Source organism: Notamacropus eugenii, chromosome 6 (assembly GCF_028372415.1).
Source record: "Notamacropus eugenii isolate mMacEug1 chromosome 6, mMacEug1.pri_v2, whole genome shotgun sequence".
Taxonomy (NCBI): domain Eukaryota; kingdom Metazoa; phylum Chordata; class Mammalia; order Diprotodontia; family Macropodidae; genus Notamacropus; species Notamacropus eugenii.
The window spans coordinates 372830003-372854861 of NC_092877.1; the positions used below are offsets into that span (position 1 = coordinate 372830003).

The 24859-nt window shown below is 36.1% G+C and overlaps 1 protein-coding gene across 1 annotated transcript in view; it reads left to right on the forward strand.

Moving 5' to 3' along the window:
- The window catches only part of EPHA6 (EPH receptor A6), a 673066-nt gene that overhangs the window by 642496 nt on the left and 5711 nt on the right, over positions 1–24859 (forward strand). Inside the window, exon 12 of the mRNA XM_072621534.1 lies at positions 6498–6559. Within this exon, the coding sequence (XP_072477635.1) occupies positions 6498–6559 (62 nt within the window). The remainder of the gene's footprint in view (positions 1–6497; positions 6560–24859) is intronic.

The window sequence follows — 24859 nt, forward strand, 5'->3', positions numbered from 1 at the left end:
TGACATCTGGGTTTCCGGAACTCCAATGTTCTTACAAAAACTAATCCCCAAAGTAAAACCTCACCCTCAGAGTATTTATACCATTTTTAGAGCCAGAGGCCATAACCCTCTGACCCAGTGCCTCAACAGAAAAAACAAAAGATACTTGGGACCCTCCTACACAACAACTCCCCTTATCAAGCTTCACACAATGAACAAGCCCATCAATGAGTGGGAAAAAATTTTAATCACATTATTCAATTAGAGATACTTTTAGTAAAACAAAAACAGAAAAGATCCTAATTTGATTGCCATCACAACAGGAAAGATAAGTTAGGAAATGTAGCCCTGCCTATCTGATAGGGATACCTTTGGTGGAGTCATTAAAAATAGTGGTTGCAAAGTCTTAATGACCAACTACTAAGACCCCTATAGCTTGCTAATACAGTAATGGTAATGCTTGGTAATGCAATTCTAAGCTTACAGATAAATGTCCTGAAATTTATTTTAATGGTTATAAACTATATTAAGACTTTAGGGACATCCTGTGTAGTAGTTGGTGCTGGGAAATTCAAAGAACAGTGCAAAAATTAAGATTACATAGGGCTATAGGGCTTGAAGATATAAACCAAAACATGGAGTAAGAAATGTTTAAATCAAATATTCAGATATAACAAAAATAATTGATGATCATATGGCATTATAGGGTTTGCCAAAGCATTCTATGTATATGCACATATAATCTCATTTGAATTTCACAAATTTCTAAGATAAGTTCTAGAGATATTATTATGCCCATTTGTAGCACCAACACAATATTCACAGAGCCTACGGCAGCCATGAATATGTCAGTGTAATTCTGAATCACAAAATACAACAGACTCTCCACATGGAAGACAGAACCAAAACATTTATTCAAACACCAGAAAGCCGAATCCATCACAGCAACAAAGAAATCCATATGCAATAACAATGCAATGGGCACTACCATCTCCAACCTTCCCTCTGTTAGGTATCCCACAAACCAACTTCCTTAAACCAATCACAAACAAGCTCTCCCGCTCACACTAGTCATTGCCTTTCCCAGTTCTGATTACTTTCTGATTAACTTCCTCTCAGTTCTGCTCTACCTCTGCCTCTTCCTGTTCTACCCTTCCTGCTCCAACTGTTCCTATTCCATGTGACTTAAGCAGGTCACATGGATCTATTAATGGATGGGAAAGATCTTCCCATTAAGAGGCAAAATTACATTAAAAATAAGCAAAAATGCATTAATAATAGGCCATTTTATTGATGAAGAAATTTAAGCTTAGAGGATAAAAAAAACTTGACCAGGGTCACACAACTAACTAGTAAGATTTAAAGGAAGTATTTGAATCCAGTTTTCTCCAATTCCAAATCCAGCATCCTTTTCACTATTCTATACCTCTTTTAAGTAGTTAGAAAACAAAATTACAGGACAAGACATTCATCTGATTCTGAATAAATTTCTTCAAAAGAGTGTTACAGGATGCAATTTAAAATTTATGGCAAACTGTAGAGCAAAGACACTCCCCATCTCTTACCTGACCACTCGATGGCCCAGAGCTAGGCTTCAAAAATGCCCTGCAAATGTTTTTCATTATGCTGCACTTATTCATTGCTTATATTAAAAAATTGAATAATATCCTATGAAACCACTTGCTCTCCTCTTGCATTAAATTCAGATAGAAAATGAATTACATGTGGCATGTTGGCAGCATATTAGAAAAATAACTCTGATGATCTTAATAATAGCAGCTCTCAGTTGAAGGTCTTTAGTGAAAGAAGAAAGCTAAGAAATCAGATGTGAAACATCTAATTCGCAGGAAACAAAAGAAGCTATATTTGATTCTTTATTTCCTTTAATGAGCCAATGAAACTTGTCACTTGATAACACTGAAGACCAGGCAAAGTTTCTCCCTTAAAGCTGAAATTGCTCATTTTAAAGTACCTTGTGTTAATATGTCCCCAGAATAGCACTAAAAAGCCTATATTACACTCTCTTAAATTTTTGAGAGCCCAATAGTGAAGTCTAAATATATATATTGATCTTCTGATTCTATATTGTGCCCACTATATTCATTATGGAAACCAAGGATAAGGTCTACACTCTAAAGGAAATGGGAGATGAAACAGCAATACAAGAGAACAATTCAAACCAACATACAATCCAAAATCTTGCAGTCCTTTGTACAGACAATAAATAAAATAAAATAATCAAAGCCAGGAAAGATCACTACAGGCTTTGCTAGCCAAGTAATGGTCCATGGAAGAAGTATCATTTGAAATGGACCTTAAAAGGAGTGTAGTATTTAGATTGGTGGAGAGAAGGTAATGAATAAACCAAGATGGAGAAAAGTATCACTGATGGTAACACTGAAGGACTGCTGGGCTTGTAGGCAGAGGCCCTGCATTCAAATCTTGCTCTGCCAATTACTATGTATGTGACCAGGGGTAAGTCATTCCATGTCTTTTGGTATTATTTTCCTCACTTGTCAATAATTGATTTTGATCTCCTTTTCATCTCTAGGTCATTTTTCCTCCACACCTAATACACACCACAGTATATAGCATGCACATGGCATATATACATCTACATCCCAGTCCCTTTTTCCAAAGCTCTCCTTCAATATCTTCTGAACAGTTGTCTCCTAAGAACCTGTTAGGTTTATGTCCTGAACTTTTTGAATCTGTGTGCTCATCAGCACTAAGTAATCATCTGAATATTTCTTCTGAGTTTTTGCAGCAAAACACTCGTTATTTGTTACTTAGATTCACATGAATTTACTTTATTTTTAGAAATATTAGAGAATGCAAGTTAATGCCAATCTTTAGAAGGAGACTAATCCCAAATGTAATCAGCTGGGACATTTGTTGCAATGTTTAACCTTTAATACCTTTTTCTTTAAACCAGAAATTCAGGTGTAAAACCTAGCATTTGCAGTCAACATAACTAATTTGGAAGCCACCTTTCCCAACCCACAAGGCTTCAGGTTCATAAAAGAAAATAAGAAAATGAGTGATAAATCTAGTAGTTCCATTAGGAGCACATGCAATTCCTTCCCAGAACTATTCTGTATTAAAGAAAACTCTTCCAATGAAGCAGTTTGAAAGTTCAAATGAACAGCATGAAAAAATAGAACTTAAAAATAAATCTGTCATCCATGTTTATTTCAGGCAAATTTTATTGTCTCTTCTTGCCAGAGATGAGTTTATATTGTGAATTTGGGCAGTTAGGTTGAATAAAATGAATTCTGTTTTCTGGAGCCAGTGAAAATCACTTCTAGCAAATATCCCATGAAGCATTAGTGCATTTGGAGACAGTAATGAGTGCAAATGGAATATGAAAAAAAGAAGCAAATTATATAAGGCTTCTGATTTTTAGCTTCTATGCTGAACTCTTCCATCAAAGAGAAATTACTTATTCTTCAGATAGTGCTAGAGTTGCCACACTTAATCTAATCAGTGTCTAATAAAACTGTGATCCTGAGCTGTTACAAAATCTTTCCTCCCTCCACTCCCTGCCCACCACCCGCAACTTTATAGCATTCATCCATCTACTGAAATTTTTTTGCTTTGGAGTTCTTTTTCTCAATAAAGCACACTGTGACCAATGGTTTATGCATTCTTAAAGACAATTTATGAATGTCTTCTTTTGTTTTGCCTTTAGAAAGGCTCTGTTTAATGTAATTCAGCCATAATTACTGCACAACTTTATGAGAAAATGGACCATAGCTGTCTATAAGGAAATTCTGTATGTTTTTTTAACTGCTTCAAAACTCCTGACTTGAATTTGTGGGGGTATTTTAGGTTTACATTTTTGGGGATTTTTTGCAGTTATTAAAATGAGTATTTTTAAATAATATTTTATTTTTCCCAATTACATGTAAAAAATAGTTTTTAACATTTGGGTATTTTTTAAGTTTTAAGTTCCAAAATCTAACCCTTCCTCACTTACCTTTCCCCTTCTTGAGGTGATTAGCAATCTGATATAGGATATACATGTGCAATCATATAAAACATTTCCATGTTAATCACTTTGTGCATAGAGAAGAAGGAAAGAAAGAAGGAAGGGGGGAGGAAGGAAGGAAGGAAAGAAGGAAGGAAGGAAGGAAGGAAGGAAGGAAGGAAGGAAGGAAGGAAGGAAGGAAGGAAGGAAGGAAGGAAGGAAGGAAGGAAGGAAGGAAGCCTCAATCTGTATTTAGATGACATTATTTCTCTGGGGGTAGATAGCATTTTTTTTATAAGGAAGGAAGGAAGGAAGGAAGGAAGGAAGGAAGGAAGGAAGGAAGGAAGCCTCAATCTGTATTTAGATGACATTATTTCTCTGGGGGTAGATAGCATTTTTTTTATAAGGAAGGAAGGAAGGAAGGAAGGAAGGAAGGAAGGAAGGAAGGAAGGAAGGAAGGAAGGAAGGAAGGAAGGAAGCCTCAATCTGTATTTAGATGACATTATTTCTCTGGGGGTAGATAGCATTTTTTTTATAAGGAAGGAAGGAAGGAAGGAAGGAAGGAAGGAAGGAAGGAAGGAAGGAAGGAAGGAAGGAAGGAAGGAAGGAAGCCTCAATCTGTATTTAGATGACATTATTTCTCTGGGGGTAGATAGCATTTTTTTTATAAGGAAGGAAGGAAGGAAGGAAGGAAGGAAGGAAGGAAGGAAGGAAGGAAGGAAGCCTCAATCTGTATTTAGATGACATTATTTCTCTGGGGGTAGATAGCATTTTTTTTATAAGGAAGGAAGGAAGGAAGGAAGGAAGGAAGGAAGGAAGGAAGGAAGGAAGGAAGGAAGGAAGGAAGCCTCAATCTGTATTTAGATGACATTATTTCTCTGGGGGTAGATAGCATTTTTTTTATAAGGAAGGAAGGAAGGAAGGAAGGAAGGAAGGAAGGAAGGAAGGAAGGAAGGAAGGAAGGAAGCCTCAATCTGTATTTAGATGACATTATTTCTCTGGGGGTAGATAGCATTTTTTTTATAAGGAAGGAAGGAAGGAAGGAAGGAAGGAAGGAAGGAAGGAAGGAAGGAAGGAAGGAAGGAAGGAAGGAAGGAAGGAAGGAAGCCTCAATCTGTATTTAGATGACATTATTTCTCTGGGGGTAGATAGCATTTTTTTTATAAGGAAGGAAGGAAGGAAGGAAGGAAGGAAGGAAGGAAGGAAGGAAGGAAGGAAGGAAGGAAGGAAGGAAGGAAGGAAGGAAGGAAGGAAGCCTCAATCTGTATTTAGATGACATTATTTCTCTGGGGATAGATAGCATTTTTTTTATAAGGAAGGAAGGAAGGAAGGAAGGAAGGAAGGAAGGAAGGAAGGAAGGAAGGAAGGAAGGAAGGAAGCCTCAATCTGTATTTAGATGACATTATTTCTCTGGGGGTAGATAGCATTTTTTTATCATGAGTCCTTTGGGGCTGTCTTGAATCACGGTATTACTTAGAATAAATTAGCTAATTAGTTACTACATAATTATGAACAACTCTGTTACTAATAGCACAGTTGTTTGTTGTACAATATTGCTGTGACTGTGTACGACATTCTCCTGGTTCTGCTCACTTCACTTTGTATCAATTCTTGTGAGTCTTTGCAGATTTTTCTAAAATCACCCTGCTCATCATTTCTTATAGCACAATAGTATTCCATTACAATCATATACCACAACTTTTTCAGCCATTCTCCAGTTGATGGGCATCCTCTCTATTTCCAATTCTTTGCTACCATGAAAAGTGCTGTTACAAATGCTGGAGTTTTTTTGTTTTGTTTTGTTTTGTTTTACAAATAGGTCCTTTTTCTTTTTGTGAAATCTTTTTGGATACAGAAACCTAGAAGTGTATTGCTGGGTCAAAGGGTATATACATGGTTTTATGTCTTTGGGCATACTTCTATACTGCTCTCTAGAGGAATTGTATCAGTTCACAACTTTTGGGGGAATTACTTCTAAAAGGAAAACACCCCAGATTTGATCTGCATATTTATTTAGTTAATGATTCAAATCAATATTCCTTTTCTTAGTCATGCCTAATGATTTGGTTAAAATGTTTTTTAGAAAACTGAAGAGATTTCTTCCCTATGAGACTAAAGGTATTAAGGTGGCACAGTAGATAGAATACAGGACTTGGAGTCAGGAACACCTGAGAGCAAATCCTGCCTCACACATGAGTGTGTGACCCTGGGCAAGTCAGTTAACATCTGTTTCTTCATTTGGTAAAATGGAAGTAATGATAATATCTACTTCACAGCATTGTTGCGAGGGTTAAATGAGTCAACATAATGTCAAATACTTTATAAATCTTTAAATTCTGTTAAAAGTTAGATATCAGGGCAGCTAGTTGGTGCATTAGTTTTCCCATCTAGAAGGTGGAGATGATGATAGCTGTAGGACTTTTCCCACAAAGATTGATAGATAATGAATATAGAAGGCTTTGCACCATTTAAAATTCTCTGTAAATATCATCTATTATCATCGGTCTTATCATCATAATCCTAATCTATTCATTTATTCTCTTTGCAGGCAGGCCAGTAATGATTGTGGTTGAATACATGGAGAATGGATCTCTAGACTCCTTTCTACGGGTGAGGTGTCATATTCTGACGATATTTAAAGAAGCTATTCGGAGTTAGAGATTTAAATCATTTATCATAAATTAATTTTTATATAATATTATTCATGGAATTTTTAGTAAAAAATAGTACCACTTTCCCTAGACTGAATTTCTTAGGTACAGTGATACATTAGAGCATAACTAGAGGGGATGAGGAGGGTGAAAGATTTGAACTTGGTAATGTAATTGATTTCTCCTATAAGTAAAGTTACCATATTTAGTAATGTAAATTTCAAAAACTGTTATTATGAAGGGAGAGATGAATTGAAACCCCATTTCTATTCCTTACACACGCTTCTCACTTGGCTTAATCACTTTTAAAGCACTTTTCTATTAGATTTTGCTTGGGGAAATATAGCACTAGCCTGATAATTGATGTATAATCAATTGTGGCTTGTAGTCATAACTTGAAGTAGAAATGGGTCATTCTCACTTTTGTTCTCTGAACCCCACAAGGTCATTGTGTGATTAGCAAGAAAGAAAAGCAAGAACTGGGAATAACTAAGAAGAGTCATTTTGGGGAACTGAATAAATAAATATAAGGGGTTTATAAGCTTAAAAGCTTGCTCTTCAAATATCTAAAAGGATCCTTAATTACACTTGAAAGTAAAGCTGATCAAGAAGCTTATTGATTCATTTAGTGCTGTAAAACAAAAGATCTGAGACAATAGCAGGATCTATATTTTGAAGCATCATCGTCCTTTAGCATTAATGAGTCTACCATTTATTGCGGGACGGAGGGAGAGAATCTATTATGGTAAATGCCCCAGAAAAGTCAAGTGTGTGTTGGGGTGGGGGGTCAGGGAGGAGGAGAGAATTGGTTTGTTTCTATCTTTTGTTGCTGAGCACATCCTAAGGCAAAAATAACAAGAAATAGTTAATTTCATAACATTCTTTAATCATTCTATAACAAAAGTTCTTAAGCTTTTGTGTCTCATGGACATTTGAGCTGTCAGGTGAAGTCGATAAGACTTTTATAAGGAACCCTTCTCAGAATAATGTGATTTTTAAATCATAATTGAAGGAAATGCTATGTTTCAATAGAGATTAATAAAAATCAAAATGTTTTATTTTGTTTTTCCCTTCTAAGTCAATTTCTACCCTGAAATCTATCCACAGGTACCTTGGGACTCCCTGGATTCCAGCTTATAAATCCTTTATTTAGGGACCTTAAAATGTTTCACTTTCTTATTTTAAAAGGCAAAATTTCTTCTTTTTTTCCATTTGAGACTTTGGATATTATTTTTCTCCTTCCTTTTCATTTGGAAGAAAAGTGTTTAATAATTCTGTTTTCCTTTATCTTTTGTTTATATATCACACTATCTAGGAAAATTGAGTATTCATCTCATCTTTTTCTCCTGACTCATTTCCATTTATTTTTCCCCTGGATATCATACCCTCCTTCTCTTCCATACAGCCATCTGTATTAGCAGGAATAATATATGCGCAATGTGACTGGTCTTGATATCCTGCTTTACTGCTATAGGCTGAATTCAGTTATAGAGGAACACTATTCACAATACTCATGGATGTTTGGAGACAGAATCTGTTTCTCTCTCTCTCTCTCTCTCTCTCTCTCTCTCTCTCTCTCTCTCTCTCTCTCTCTCTCTCTCTCTCTCTCTCACCATTTCTGAGAAGGGTTTTTTACTATTTGCTCTTCATTTCCACAAGAAAGGGTTAATGGTCTTAATCTAATTAGTTAAATGCTCCCTCTAGTATTTGAAGTTTGCTGTTTATTCAGAACAGCAGTTTGGGTTTAGATATGCATCTGAATAACTTATTCTAGAATGATGCTTAGGGTAAGTTTTTCTATCAGCTATATCTGGAAGCTGCCTATTAGGCCAAGTAGTATACCAGACACAAAACTCAAATTGCTGCTGGAAATAAGAGCAAGGAATTGCAAGAAGTAAACTAGAGGATATTCATTTGCTCCAGTTTTCATCCTGCAAAATCACAAATTATCTAAAATGTGCTGGGTTAAAAATAAGATATTTACTTACAAATGTTTTTAAAATTATATTTATTTAACTTATAGATTCCAGTGAGTGAGTAAAGAGTTAGACAAGCTATACTGACACATTTTATCACTGTTTATTTTAAGCTCATGGAAAGAATGCTAGATTTGAAGAATTGAACTTATCCCAGTTCTTTCATTTTTTTGCCTGTCACTTTAGAAAAGCCACTTCCATTCTCTAGGCCTCAGTTTCTTCATCTATAAAAAATGAAAGTGGCAGACTAAATCACTTCTGAGGTTCCTTCCCATGATAAATATATGATTTTATTAATTATCTGTTTCTTTTTCTCTATCTTTCCTATATAGAGTGTTTGTCACTACCTGTGTGACCTTGATCAAGTCACTTGATCTCTCTGGGCCTCAGCTTCCTCATTTGTGAAATTAGATGGATATATAGATAGGTAGATAGATAGATAGATAGATAGATAGATAGATAGATAGATAGATAGATAGACAGATAGATAGATGTATATATGTATGTATGTATATGTATATGTGTGTGTGCATGTGCATAGCTGTATGGAGGTAAGTAGATAGATAAATATGTATAAAATTAGGACTCCTTTTTTTTTTTTTACTATAATTCTGCTTCATAATCATAGTCAACTCTATCCCAGAAACTAAACTTTCTCTGAAGTTACTCAACATTCCTGCCTAGAAGGAAAAAACAAAACTCACATATATGGTAAATAAATTTCTAAAATCTATATGTAAAAGGTGGTAGAGCCTTGTAGAGAGATTTCTTTGACAAGGTTAATTCCTTTTAACAAGGTTAACAATGCAAAGTCCTTTGGGCTTGACAATGTTTCTTGCTAAAGTATTCCTTTAACTCTTTAATATTTGATACTATATTGCTTGAATCATGTTTAGTATGTATCTAAGCTTGGACTTGACCATTTAATTGAGAGCTAGAAAGCAAAGAATAGAGAGAGAGGCAGAGACAATGATGACTGCGAGTGCTAACATGAAGCTTTCTTATACAGACAGAGGCTCTCCTCTTAAAAAAGAGTGGCAGCCCTGTGTACATACAGTGAAGTACATGCATTAGGGAGACCATATAGTCTCAGAAAATTATGCTATGTGGCCATAAATCAAGCAGTATATGAATAATTTGGCTGTGCAGTGGAGTAAACAGTGGAGCAAGTAGAATTATTCCTGGTCCAAACAGAGTACTGGAGTGTAGGAGGTAATGAACCACAATGGAGAGGAGAAAATCTGAACCTCACCTTTTACTAGTACAAGCAGTTATGTGTATTTTTCAGGTGAGGTGTGGGGGAAAGAAGATCATTTCTCAGTAAGGGAATCTCAATTTTAAGGTACTGCTAAAAGTCTCAATAAAACCCTAAGGAATATGGGCCTTATGAATTTATAGACTGAGACTAGGAAAGGACTCTGAGACTTTCTGGTCTAGCATTCTCATTTTGCAGATGAGGAAACTAAGGAATAAAAATTGACTTAGCTAAGGTGGTGACAGGGGCAGGTTCGCCACAGGGATGGTAGCTTGATTCTTGTTGCGTTCATCCCTCGTGGCAAAAGAAGACCATGCCATCAGAAAAATGATGACATAACTTGCACTTGACTTTGTTTTGAGTGAGGGAGGACTGTGCAAGGTCACCAGTATCACTTTCTCCTCCTCTGATGTTCAAATACAAGACTCAAGAAAGGCATAAAGAGGTAAACAGGAAAGAAAAAATCATGTTATTAATAATGGCAAACTGTTAATATGCCTACAAGGGTAGATGACACTTGTAACTCTTGAGAACTGTATTGTTATTACACCATTTAAAAGAGGTATACATAGACAGAGGGTATGGATATAAGTTGACTTTGATGTGATGTTAAAAAGTTCTAATTAAATGGTGAAAAGGGATTGTACTGGAAAAAGAGGAAAGGAGGAGACAGACAAGAGTAAATTATATCACATGAAAAGGCACAAAAACCTGTTAGAGTAGAGGGAAATAAAGGAGGGAAATGAGCACTGTTTGAATGCTACTGTTATCAGATTTGGTTCAAAGAGGGAATTACATATTCAGTTAGGTATAGAAATCTAATTTACCCTATAGGAAGCAGGAGGAGAAATGGGGAAATAAAAGGGAGGGAGTTAACAGAAGAGAGGGCAGATTGAGGGAGGTAGTAGTCTAAAGCAAAGCTCTAGTGAAGAGGAAAAAGGAGAAAGGAGAGAAAAAAAGTATAAATAGAGGGGGAAATAGGATGGATAGCAGAAACTAGGCATAGACCAACATCTTACACCGTATACCAAGATAAAGAGAGATGGGTACATGATTTAGATAAAAAGATTAATATTATAAGTAAACCAGGAGAGCAAGGAATAGTTTACCTGTCAGATCTATGGAGAAGGGAAAAATTTATGACCAAAAAAGATATAGAGAACATTATAAAAAGCAAAATGGATGATTTTGATGACACTAAAATGAAAAAGTTTTGCACAAACAAAGCCAATGAAACCAAGATTAAAAGGGAAGCAGAAAGCTGGGAAACAATTTTTACAATCAGTGTCTCTGATAAAAGCTTCATTTCTAAAATATATAAGAGAACTGAATTGATTTTATAAGAATACAAAGCATCCCCCAAGTGATAAATGGTCAAAGGATATGAACAATGTTCAGATGAAGAAATTAAAACTATCTACAGTCATATGGGAAAAAAATGTTCTAAATCACTATTGATTAGAGAACTGCAAATCAAATAACTCTGAGGTACCACCTCACACCTATCAGATTGGCTAACATGACAGAAAATGATAAATGTCGAAGAAGATGTGGGAAAATTGGAACACTAATGGAATTGTGAACTGATCCAATCATTCTGGAGAACAATTTGGAACTATGTCCAAAAGGCAACTAAAATGTGCATACCTTTTGATATAGCACTACCACCACTAGCTATGTATCCCAAAGAGATCATATAAAAGTGAAAAGAACCCACAAGGACAAAAAAAAAATGTTTATAGCAACTTTGGGAGGGATTGCAAATAATTGGAAATTGAGGGACTGCCCATCAATTGAGGAATGACTGAACAAGTTGTGGCATATATGAGCAGGTATGTTTCAGAAAAACCTGGAAAGACTTATATGAACTGATGATGAGTGAAATGAACAGAAACAGAACATCAAAAACAGTAACAGTTACATTGTGGGATGACTGACTTTGATAGACTCAGCTCTTCTCAACAATGCAAGGATCTAGGACAATTCCCAAAGATTCACATGGAAAATGCCATCCACATCCAGAGAAAGAATTTTGGAATCTGAATGCAGATGGAAGCATACTACTTGCCCTCTTTCTCTTTTGTTGTTTTGTTTTGTTTCTTCTTCCTTGTGGTTCTTCCCATTCATTATAATTCTTCTTTACATCATGACTAATGTGAAAATGTGTTTAACATGAATATGTAAATACAGCCTATATCAGATTGCATGTCACCATAGGGAGAGGGGAGAAGAAAGAGGGAGAAAATTTAAAATGCAAAACATTATGAAAGTGAATGTTGAAAACTGAAAATTATTTAATTAATTATATTATATTAAAAAAAGCATATCACTATATTGATTTAATTTTTTAATATAATACATTGTAGAAGAAACCGCAAAGTGACTTAATATTACAGCTCTTCTACCCATTGATATTTTCTCTCTACTTGCTAAAAATGTTTTAGTTTTCATCAAAAAAATCTTGCTTGGTATACCTCAGAAACTATGAGGTTTTGAATAATATATAAGCACCTGACACTGTTTCAAATGCAATGTGAGTCATTTGAAGAGTTTCCTTGAAAAAATCCAAATGCAAAGCACAAATTAGTTTAAAAAATTAAAGAAATCTTTTAAATATTTATACCTCCAAATTATAAATCTTATAAAGATGGCACTTTGCCTTATGTTAGTTATATTTTATTAATGAGCACTATATTTATTAAACAATATTTTTCTGGTAAATTGTGCATGCATGTGTTTATATTTTCCTGTGATTCAACAATGACCTCAATCTGAATTCCATTTATTTTAGATTTGGCAGTAGAAAAATCAATGGGGGGATATTTATCTATCAAGATATGTTCTTAGGCCACCCAATGGATAACTTTGTCCATTCATTCATTCAAAAATATCTGCTAAATGACTTCTCTGTGCTTTGCACTATATCAACTGTATTAAGACTATAAAAATGAAACAATTTTAGCTATTTCCTCAAACAAAAAATAATCATAATTTGCATTTAAAAGTTTCTATGCCATTCTATAAAGTGCCAAACCTTGAATAGTACTATGTTTTATAAGTAAATTTTACCTACCTAAGAAGTCCCCAAACTACAAATAGGTTGGAATTTGGAATTCATGTTACCATAGAAACAACAGTGGCTATTTTTATTCTCACCCACGACTTAAGTGAACTATAGGATTCATCTCAGATATCATTCCATGTGATATAGGACAGAGGTAAAATAATAGTAACAACAATAACATTTATATAGCTGTTTAAGTTTAAAAGAACTTTACATAAATCATCTCATTTGATCCTCACAGTAATATAGATAAGGAAACTGAGAAGTGACTTGCCCAAAGTCCTATTGCTGGAATCCTGAGATATGATTCAAACTCCGACCTTCCTGATTCCAAGTCCAGTATTCCGTTCACTGTACCACCTAATTGCCTAGGTGAAGAACATTTCTTCACCATTTACAAGTATTTTTACCTTTTTTCCTTTTTTATTTATTTACCCTTTTCCTCTACCTCTGCTTTTCCCTTTTACTTCTTAAGGCATTTTTCCTTAGGCTACCAAGGTTCCTAACACTTTCCAAATCTCAACATAAAAATAATTATAGCTTATGCACTGTGAAAAAATGATCTTAGAGACTCAGAGCTCCCACTCCCAGCCCCTTTCTCTAAAGTTCTTCATAAGGACATTACTGATAGTGAGACTACATTGAGTATTATCCTAGTCAGACGCCAATCCCAGCCTGAACTGATTTTATCAAAGGTATGGAAGCTCCATTGTGTTCTGCTTAGGCATGATTAGGTAGGGATTTTTCTGTCTAGATTACCCAAGGTTGGGCGTAATCTAGTATAGTTGGTAGGGCGGGTTTGGGGGGGGGGGGGGGTGGCGATTCTGACAGAACAGGTATTTCCTCTGTCCAGAGGTAAAATGATGGCAGAGTGAGAAATTAAACATGGACATAGCCTAATTTTCTTTTGTCTTTCTTAGAACAAACTCTGTGAAAGGTTGACAGTACCAAACTTTAGTATAGAGGATAAGAATACGAGTTCCAGGCCTGAAGTCAAAAAAAACCTGAGTTCCAATCCCGCCTCAGAACTTAACCTCTATTTGCCTCAGTTTCCTCACCTGTATAATGGGATAATAATATAGCATCTACCACCCAAGTTTGTTGTGAGGATCAAATGAGGTAATAATTGTAAAACAGCTTACTCACTGCTTAATACGTAGTAATTGCTACATACATGTTAGCTATTTTATTATTCTTACATTTGGTTTTTACATCATAGTCCCTATGTGCTATGAGTAGAAATGGTACTCAAGAAAACAGCAGCTGAGAAAAGCAGCTGGTGTGCCAACTATACACAAAATAGATCTAGACTAGAGGCAAAGCAACTTGATAGCATTAAGGGATCAATTCTCGAGACTCTTTAAAAAAGGAAAGACACCAACCATTTGGAGGGGGGAGTGGCAATTATAGCCATCTGCATCATTGGAGAAAGTTTTAAAATTAACATGATCCCAGATCCAACAAAGTTTCAAAGATGTGTGAGTGTCCAAAGCTTCTTAACTCAGCTACATATAGTTTTTTTAACCACAAATTTTTTACTCCAAATGAGCTAGTGAAATCTCATGTCATATACAGTTAAGTAGATTTAGAAATGCTTGTCTAAGAGGATACAAAGAGTACTATTTAATGAATCTATATCAATTGAGGAATGGAGGAGAGGGGATCAGGAGGAAATGTCTCTAGTAGAATGTCTCATGGTACTTTTCATAGCCCAGTTCTATTTTCTCTTTTTAATTATCAACTTGGATTAGGACATAAAGTCCATGGTGATTAAATTTGCCAACAGCACAAAGGGAAGTTGTTCATTCATTTCAGTCATGTCTTCATGACCCCGTTTGGGGTTTTCTTGGCAAAGATACTACAGTGTTTTGCCATGTCCTCCTCCAGCTCATTTTAGAAATGAGAAAAATGATTAATCTTCTAAAGGATAGTTAATACAATGATGATAGAACACAAACAAGATCTCAGTTGGCTAAAACTGTGGGCTAATATTGCTAACTAGATAAAATGTATGAGGATACACACAAAGTCTTGTACTTGAAATTCATAGAATCACCTGGATAAGTACCAGTTGGAAAAAATATTTCTAAAAAGCAGCTTATATGCAAAAATGTATGGGAGTTTTTATAGACTCCAAATCAGTGTGATTCAACAACCAGAAGTGTTCATGAGATCTTAGGCTATGTTAATCAAACGATGGCTGTTATTTGTCCTTCATTTTTGAATGGGACTGATAACATAACAATTTGGGGGTCAGGTCACAGGAATGGGAAACCTGTGGCCTTGAGGCTATATGTCATCTTCTAGTGTGAGTGTGGCCTTTTGACTGAGTCCAAGTTTTACAGAACAAATTCTTTTATTAAGGGGATTTGTCCCATGAAGTTTGAATTCAGTCAAAGAGCCACACTTGAGGATCTTGAGGCCACAGGTTCTCCACCCCTGGGTCAGGGTATGGTATACTCATCTATAGCTAAACAGTTCATATGAGTTCAGAAGGTTAAAACATAGGTCATGTACAAGTAATGCATTTGGACATTTGGGATGGAGATGTCTCTGAATTTACACAGCTCACATTTTCCTTGTGCTACTGCAGTTGTGGTTTGCTCATGGTATTCAGTGTCTTCTTTGAGGGGGACACACCTTGTTGAGCACTTCTGTGCCAGTGTCTCCCATGTCTTACAATCCATACTAAAGTTCTTTAGAGAAACCTTGAGAATGTCTTCCTACCACTTCTTCTGACCACTGTACAAGCACTTTCCTTGTTTGAGTTTCATGTGAAATAATCTTTCAGGTAATTGAGCACTTGACATTTGAGCCTAGCGGCCAGTCCATTAGAATTGTACTCTCTGTAGAAGTGTTTGAATTCTTGGAAGTTCAGCTCAAGAGAAAACCTCAGGAGATTCTGGGAAGATGGCAGCATAGGTCAGAAAATTCTGAGCCCTCAAGATTTTTCTCCACAAAAGAGATAAAACAGTACCTCAAGACAAACATGGAGAAGTAAAAATAAATGAGAGAAGGGACAGAATAGATCCTCCTGGGACACCTCCAGACTAAGAACCTCTTAAACAACAAGCAGAAAGCTCTAGTGGTGATCTGGGTTGGGCAGCTGCCTTGGCTCCAGCGACAGAAACTTTTACTCCTGGGGCAGAAAGAGGACTTGGGCATCTGAGGCAGGAAGACAGAAGGAAGGAATACCAGATCCACTGCAGCAGACACCAGGAGAGGGCTGAAACAGTGGAGTAAGGATGCTGCAGACTATGGGCACTTACAGGAGACTGGAGGTCTTGGTTTGGGTTTAAGGTGAGAGAGAACTGAAGGAGAATCTGAGGCCTGAGGCACCACCCCAGAACTACAGGTGATTAAAAAAAAATTAAGTTATTACAAAAAATAATGCACAAGCAAAGGAGAAAGAATCCAATCATAGAGAGTTATTATGGGAATAGAAAAGACCAGGGTTCATCTTCAGGAGAGAATGTTGAAGGAAAGAAACCCTCTTCTATCCCTAAAGAGCAATGTCAAATAGTCACCAGCCCAAAAAGAATTTATAGAAGAACTTAAAGAAGACTTTAAAAATCAAATGAGGGAGACTGAGGAAAACTAAAAATAAATAAATAAATAAGAACAATCCAAAGAAAACAAGAAGATTATGAAAAGAAGTCCACCAATTAGAAAAGAAGATCCAGAATCTTAAGGAAGAAAATGATTCCTTGAAAATCAGATCAGGTAGAGGAAAGCCAGCAAATTTATAAAAGACTAAGAAATAATAAAACAGAATACAAAGAATGAAAAAATAGAAGAGAATCTGAAACATTTCATAAGAAAAACAAGTGATCTAGAGAACAGATCAAGAAGAGAAAACATAAGAATAATCAGACTACCTGAAAGCTATGATCAAAAAAATAATCTTGATACAATAATAAAAGAAAATTGTCATGAAGCTTTAGAATAAGAGAAGAAAGTGGAAATAGAAATAATCCACCAATCACCACCTAAAAGAGATCCTACAAGAAAAATCCACAGGAATATTATAGTCAATTTCTGAAACCACCAGCTCAAAGATAAGATATTATGAGCAACAAGAAAAAAAATATAGTGTTGTCACAACTAAACTCTCACAAGACCTAGCAGTGGCAACACTAAAAGACTATAGGTCTTTCATATATATATATGTATATGTGTGTGTGTGTGTGTGTGTGTGTGTGTATTTTATATTATATATTATATTATTTAACATAATATATTTTAATATTATAATATTTATATTATATATTTTATATTATATATATTTATATATATGTGTGTGTAAAACACTATATATTGAAGAGCAAAAGAATTAGGGTTCCCAGACAAAAATAACATCCCTATCAAAGCTAAGCATAATCCTGAATGGAAAAAAATAGCTATGTAATGAATTGTCAGACTTTCAGAACTTTGTTTAAAAAAAACTGAATTTAATAGAAGATTTGACATATAAGAGGCAAGAAAAGCAGTACTAAAATATAAAACATATATCTAAGATTGCTACTAGTAATTGGGTAGTTCATAAGAAAGACTGGGGTAGACCTAAGCATGATATGATTTCAAAAAGCAAACCAAAGGGAGAGAATTTGCAACTCAAAGTTTCAAAAACAAATAGCAAAAATTGTTTCTACATGTACCTGGGGGAAAATAAAATACTAAATAAAAGCTAAAAAAAAATGTAAAACCATTAAGGAACAGCTGAAAAGAGTAATTATCTTACATAGATGAGACACAAGAGGAAGAACCAATGCAGGGAAATTATATAGGGAAAGAGGGCTGTTTCTTCTGGAAACTTACTTTCATAGGGAATGGGCTCAAGAGGAAACAATATATGTGTGCGTGTGTGTAGGTATGTATGTACAAAATTTCTTTTAAGAGTTCTAAATTTAGAAGAAATAAAATGCTAAGGGGATAGAGAGAGAGGAGAGGATAAGGAAGGAATCTTTAGAGGGGAGGGTGAGAGAGTTGTCCTTGTGTTTGTCCTTTGTTCTCGAAGATAGCCATGATATCAAGATGATGACATGACTTGCAGTTGACTTTGATCTGAGTGAGGGACGGCTGTGCAAGGTCGCTAACCTCACCTTCTTCTCCTGAGCCATCTGGTTCCAGTGGCATGATATTCATCAGGATAGGGTGAGAGAATAGTTCAAAGAGGAGTATAGAAGGGTGTTTAAATTTATGGAAATGGAGGATAAGGGTTCATCTTCAGAAGAGAATACTGAAGGAAAGAAACCCTCTTCTATCCCTAAAGAGCAATGTCAAATAGTCACCAACCCAAATAGCAAAAGAGGTCCAAAAAGCCAATGAGGGGAAGAATGTCTTAAAAAGCAGAATTGGCCAAATGGAAAGAGAGGCACAAAAGCTCACTGAAAAAAAATTCCTTAAAAATTAGAATGGAGCAAATGGAAGATAATGACTCTATAAGACTGACAAAGAAAGGCAAAAGAATGAAAAACAGAAGACAATGTGAAATATCTTATTGGAAAAACAAATGACCTAAAATAGATACAGGAGAGATAGTTTTAAAATGATTGAAATATCTGGAAGCCGTGATGAAAAAAAGAGCCTAGACATCAACTTTCAAGAAATTATCAAGGAAAACTATCCTGATATTCTAGAACTAGAGAGTAAAATAGAAATGGAAAGAATCCACCAATCACCTCCTGAAACAGATCCCCAAAGGAAAAATCCAAGGAACGTTGTAGGCAAATTTCAGAGCTTCCACATCAGGGAGAAAATATTGTAAGCAGTTAGAAAGAAACAATTCAAATATTATGGAATCACAATCAGGAAAACACAAGATTTAGCAACTTCTACCCTAAGGGTTTGGACGGCTTGGAATATGATATTCCAGAGGTCAGAGGACATAGGATTAAAACCAAGAATCACCTACGCAGCAAAACTGAGTATAATACTTCAGGAAAAAAGATAGACATTCAATGAAAAAGAGGACTTTCAAGTAGTCTTGTTGAAAAGACCAGAGCTGAATACAAAATTTAACTGTCAAATACAAGACTCAAGAGAAGAATGAAAAGGTAAACAGAAAAGAGAAATCATAAGGTACTTATTAAAGTTGAACTATTTATATTCCCACATGGAAAGATGATATTTGTTACTCATGAGACCTTTCTCAGCAAGAGAGAGAGAGAGAGAGAGAGAGATGTAGATAGACATAGATACACAACTCTGCATATCTATATCTATCTATCTACATATATATGTGTAGATAGATAGATAGATAGATAGATAGATAGATAGATAGATAGATAGATAGATAGATAGATAGATAGATAGATAGACAGACAGATATGCAGAGAGAGAGAGAGGACACAGGGTGAGTTGAATATGAAGGGATAATATCTAAAATATGATTTTAGATAATATCTAAAAAATAAAATAAGGGGTGAAAGAGGAATGTACTGGGAGAAGGAGAAAGGGAGAGGTAGAATGGGGTAAATTATCTAACACAGAAGAGACAGGAAGAAACTTTTACAGTGGAGGGGAGTGAGAGGGAGGGAGTGAACCTTACTCTTCTCAGATTTGGATTAAGGAGGGAATAGCATGCACACTCAATTGGGGATGAAAATCTATCTTACACTACAAGAAAGTCAGAGGGAAGGGACTAAGAGAGGAGCGATGATAGAAGGGAGGGTAAATGGCAAAGGGGGAAATCAGAAGCAAACACTTTAGATTAAGGACAGGCTCAAAGGAAAGAACAGAATAAATGGAGGGTGGGATAGAATAGAGGGAAATGTACTTAGCTTTTCACAACATGCCTTGTATGGAAGTGTTTTTCATGACTACAAATGTATAACCTATATTGAATTGATTGTCTTCTCAATGAGAGTGGGTGAGGAGGGAGGAAGGGAGAGTATATGGAACTCAGAGTTTTAAAAACGAATGTTAAAAATTGTTTTTACATGTAGCTGGGAAATAAGATATACAGGCAATGGGGTATTAAAATCTATCATACCCTACAGAAAAATAGAAGGGAAGGGGATAAGGGAAAGTGGGAGCAGGGGGTATAGAAGGGAGGGCAGATTGGGAGGAGTAATCAGAATGCCTGCTCTCTTGGGATAGGGGAGGGCAGAGATGGAGAGAAAATTTGGATCTCTAAATTATGTGGAAATGAATGTTGAAAACTAAAAATAAATTGATTAATAAAAAAAAATTTAACGTGGGAAAGAAGAGGTATTAGGCTGCAATCAAACTGTAATATCCAGATGAAGGGAAGTGACAGACATACCATACAATGTCCCAATCAGATCACATCTGGAATTGTCTCCAATTTGGGATCACACTGGAAGATACACCGTTAAGCTGGAGTAAAGGTAACTAATATATTAGGAGCAAGCAATCATGTCGTACGAGGATTAGTTGAGATAAACTGATTATGTTTAGCTTAGACAAGAAAAGACTTAGAACATGATAACAATCTTCAAATATTTGAAAAGCTGTATTATGGAAGAGGCATTAGATATTCATTCTATTTCATGTATGAACTCTCTGGAGAACTTGCCTTGTCTAGTTGTGTTTGCAACACAAATACATACCTCAGGGCCAAAATATTTCCATTCTTTTAAAAACCTTATTTTGTACACCCACAACTGTACTTTTCTTACTAAATATTTCTCAGACCTCTGAGGGAGCATTCCATTCTTGCACCATTTAAACAAGTCTCTTGCCTTCATTCTCACGCAGGAATGAATAAGCCAATATTGTTTGCTTCTCTCCACTATCATCCAAGCAGTTCATCTGCCACTTATGACAGCAGTCTCCCACTTTAGGCTCCACTCTCTCTAATTGTCTTTCCATCCCCTGCCCTAGAACACCCATTCAGAACAGCTGGGCTGGATTATTCAAATTAACCTGAAGCTGCTTTCAGAAATAGCTGGGAAAGGAGGAAGCTCACTGCTCTGGAATGGTGCCAGATGCAAGGGATGGGGAGATTTTGTAGCCATACACTACACTATTAACCATTTCCAGATCTTGTACTATCCTCTCCAACCTCCATATAATTTTTAATCTTTGTAACCCCAGGGCCTGTAATTTTTTATAGCACACAATAAGTATTTAACAAACATTTGTTTAACCAATTATCAAAAGTTCTACAGACAGCACTATTTTTGTAACTGAATCTACAGTTATTGCTATTTTTTCACTCATAATTTCTTTCATACATTTCTAATAGTCAAAATATCTTTCCACAATAAATATTTAAAGAATATATCTCAACCCTCATTAAAAGTCTTTAGCATCTTACTTCTTTAGTAAAGAAAAATAGGGTTGCCATGGCACATGAATTTATTTATAATCATATATTAGCAAGTGGCAGAAACTAGTATTTATTCCCTGGGCATAGTCCCAGAATCCTGGCATTGATCCCTGAAGCTACCATAAAATACAGACGTACAAGCAGGCAAAAGCAGATGCTGGGAAACAACCAGCCAGGGAGAGAGCCAGATTATCACAATGTTTTTTTTGACTTGACAGCCAGCTTAGATATGTGATGTGATGCACTCTGGGGTTTATTTCCAGCTCTGTTGTTTTGGGATACCGCAGTCATTGTTATGTATAGCTTTCAAATCCAGCCTTGTAATCAAGACACTCCCCATCTGACAGTTAGAGGTTAAACTCTTACAGAAGGAGTCTCATTCCCCTCTGAGGCCAAGGAGAGAGAAAAGAAAGAAGAATGAAGGCAAACAGAATTCTGAGCCAGAGAGCTGCAAGATGGATTATGTAAACATGTTGGTGGTACTCACTCTTTCTCTCCTAAATTTGCTTTCCTGGGAAGAAACCATATGTCATAAAAATATTTTTCATAATTTCCTTCTGTTTAATCTTCAGTAAAAAGTCCTAAGATATTAAATCTCAGAGTTCTCACATTTTTCCTTCTCCCCACATAAACAATTCAATTCAATTTGAATTAATATTTATTGAATACTGATGCTGTACAGGAGATTATATTGGTTACCAGGCTACGAGTGCTACATTAAACAAACAAAATTTGGAAAAAAGCTGTCCCCTATCACTGCAGATGAATTCAGAGTCTATTTTGCACAATCAATAGAGCAAAATCAGATAATTGATAGTTATAAGATGTAAATGTGAACTGATACGCTCTATAGCCAAATTAGAGAAGGTTTTGTTGAGATCCTAAATAGTCTCTATGCTGGAAAGGATAGAACTTTTGTTGAGGGAAAAAAAGTGGTAGTCTCTTTGTGGAAAAAACTGAATCATCATATTTTTATATGCAAAGATAATGCTTCTGACATATTCTCTACACAGGATGAGTGAACATGTCCTCATTTGCTTGATGATCAGAGAAATCATAGCCTGAGCCTCAGAAGTTTATTAGGTCCTCTCTTAACGAGTGAAGTCTTTTGTTGTACCCATACTTGCTATGCCTCTAAATGAAGCTCTAGGGTAAAACCTGGCATAGCACTTTTCAAGAGCCCGCCTCCCCCACCCGCCTAGCCCACTAAGACACTGAATCAGTGGAAGATCATAGGGTCATCTATTCTAGAGGTGTCTAACATTGCCTCATTAAGCCAAGTGCAACCAGATTAAATGCAATTGGGAAATGTTTTTTAAAAATAATTAAAAATACATTAAAACATAGATGATGTTAACATGTGGTTTTCTAAGTCAAGTTGTGACCTGCAGAGATCCTTAAGTAAATAAAGTTTACTTTAAGTGTGACCTCACTAACCTAGCCCAACCCCTTTCATTCTGCACATGAGGAAACCAAGACCCAGAGAAGTGAAGTCAAACAGATACATATTAGCAGAGCCAGGACTCAAATGGAGGTTCTCTGACCCCAAAAATTCAGTGTTCTTTCTATTGTCCCATATTGATTCCCCCAAAGGAAGTGCCCAGAGGTGTATGAGAGCCAACTTAAATTGGCCTGCTAAAAGCCCTATTATTAAACTTCAGAAATTGGAAATCACTACAATTCAGGGTTTAATTTAGTGTTTTGTTAATTTTCTAGACTTAGAGTACTATTAACAGGACAGCTAACATGGTGCCAGGCCTGGAATCACCAAGACCTGAGTTCATATCCAGCCTCAGATATTTAGTAACTGTGTGACACTAGGCAAGTCACTTAATAACCCTGTTGGCCTCAGTTTACTCAGGACACTAGGATAATCAGAAGAACCTATGCAGGATGCCTCCTCTGAACCCTAATGCATAGTGTGAAGGTTTTGACATGAGTGGCAGATGCATCCACCACACTTTGGAGAAGAGAGGAAGCATGTAATATTGACTCACTGTAACCTTTTATGGTAATGTGAGAGAATGAGCCAGAGAAATAGCAAACCGCTCCACCATCTTTGCCAAGAAAACCCAAAATGGAGGTAACAAAGCCTCTGAAATAACAGAAAAAATATTAATAATGCAGGTTAAATTTAAATTAAAAGTATGTGCCTACATTCTTCCTCCCCAACTTGGTTGAACATTTACGAGGAAAACCTTGCATTGTGCTCTCAATTGTTTGAACTCAACAAGACTGCAGTGAAAGGCTCAGGGAATCTGAGGTCTGGTGACTGGAAACTAATTAATAATAACTTGCATTTAGATAGCACTTTAAAAGTGCTTAACATTCATAATCTCATTTGAGCCTCACAAAGTCCCACACCCAATAAGTGGCAGAAATGGAATTCAAACTCAGGTACAAATTCAAATTTCAGGTTCAGAATTCTAAGTTCTTTTTTCTTTGCATTGTAACACATTGCTATACAAGGTTATAGTAAGTCAATATTACGTGCTTCCTCTCTTCTCCAAAGTATAGTGGATGCATCTGCCACTCGTGTCAAAACCTTCACACTATACGTTAGGGTTCAAAGGAGGCATCTGCATGAGTTCTTCAAATTATCCTAGGACTGCTCTCAGACAACTATCCAAAAGGGAGGAGGTTGGGAAATGCTTTTGTTGCCCCAGATGAATAATCTAGAAAGCTTCTTTCTCTGAGGGAGAGAAAGAATGAAAAAGAATAAACTAGAAAAAGAGGGGCCTTGTGGGATTTCCCCCTGGGATGACAGCATTACCCAAGACGTTAAATGATAATTATGAGAATAAAAGACAGAACTGGAACTTTCAGCCCATCTCATTGCAGGTAGAAATTCAACTCACCTGGACCAAAATGACCAGTGACAGTTTTGTGTGTGTTCTTAAGCTACCCTATTACGTTGCTATACTTAGTTTTTGTTGCCCATTAATTTTTTCAGAGTTTAGGTTAGAGGCTACAGACCATCATATGAGTGTGTGGATAAAAGGCCACATGCCGCAACATATCATCTCTTATCTCTCTGGACACATTAATATTTTCCTAAGGACTTTAGTTTAAGGAGAACAGTCACCAGCCCAAATTTACACCCCAGCCCACCCTCACAAGAATAATTTCTGAGTAGGCCCAGGCTATCAGGTTAGAGGGAACTTGCCTAAGGATCCCAGATTATGGAAGTCTTAGCATCAGCATTCCTTTCTCCTCAGCATTTCAACTTCCATGAATAAATTCTACCTTCTCAGCACACTCCTCCCCTATTTCTAAAACGCCCTTGCAGCTTATCTTTAATGCTCCCCGAAGGCCTGTCCTCCTGAAGTAAGAGCCCAAATGCAACCTGACTTCCCCTACTATCTCTCCAATCCCATGACCTCATCCTCCCTATCCAACTCAGTCCTACCCATCCTCCAGCCTCATTCCATTTTGTCTAGACTTCCACCAGACCTTTTCACCACTCTTTCTGTCAAAGCCCACTGATGAAACAAAAAGAGCTTTGAAGAATAATTAGGTGTGGTATTCAATGATGAAAGTAATGGAGCAGGAGAGAAAAGAAAGAAAAAAGTCACCGAGATATTTTTTAAGTATAGATATGAAATGATCATTAATTCATGAAATTATGACATGGGGACAGGCAAGTACTCAGTTCTTTGAGTACTTGC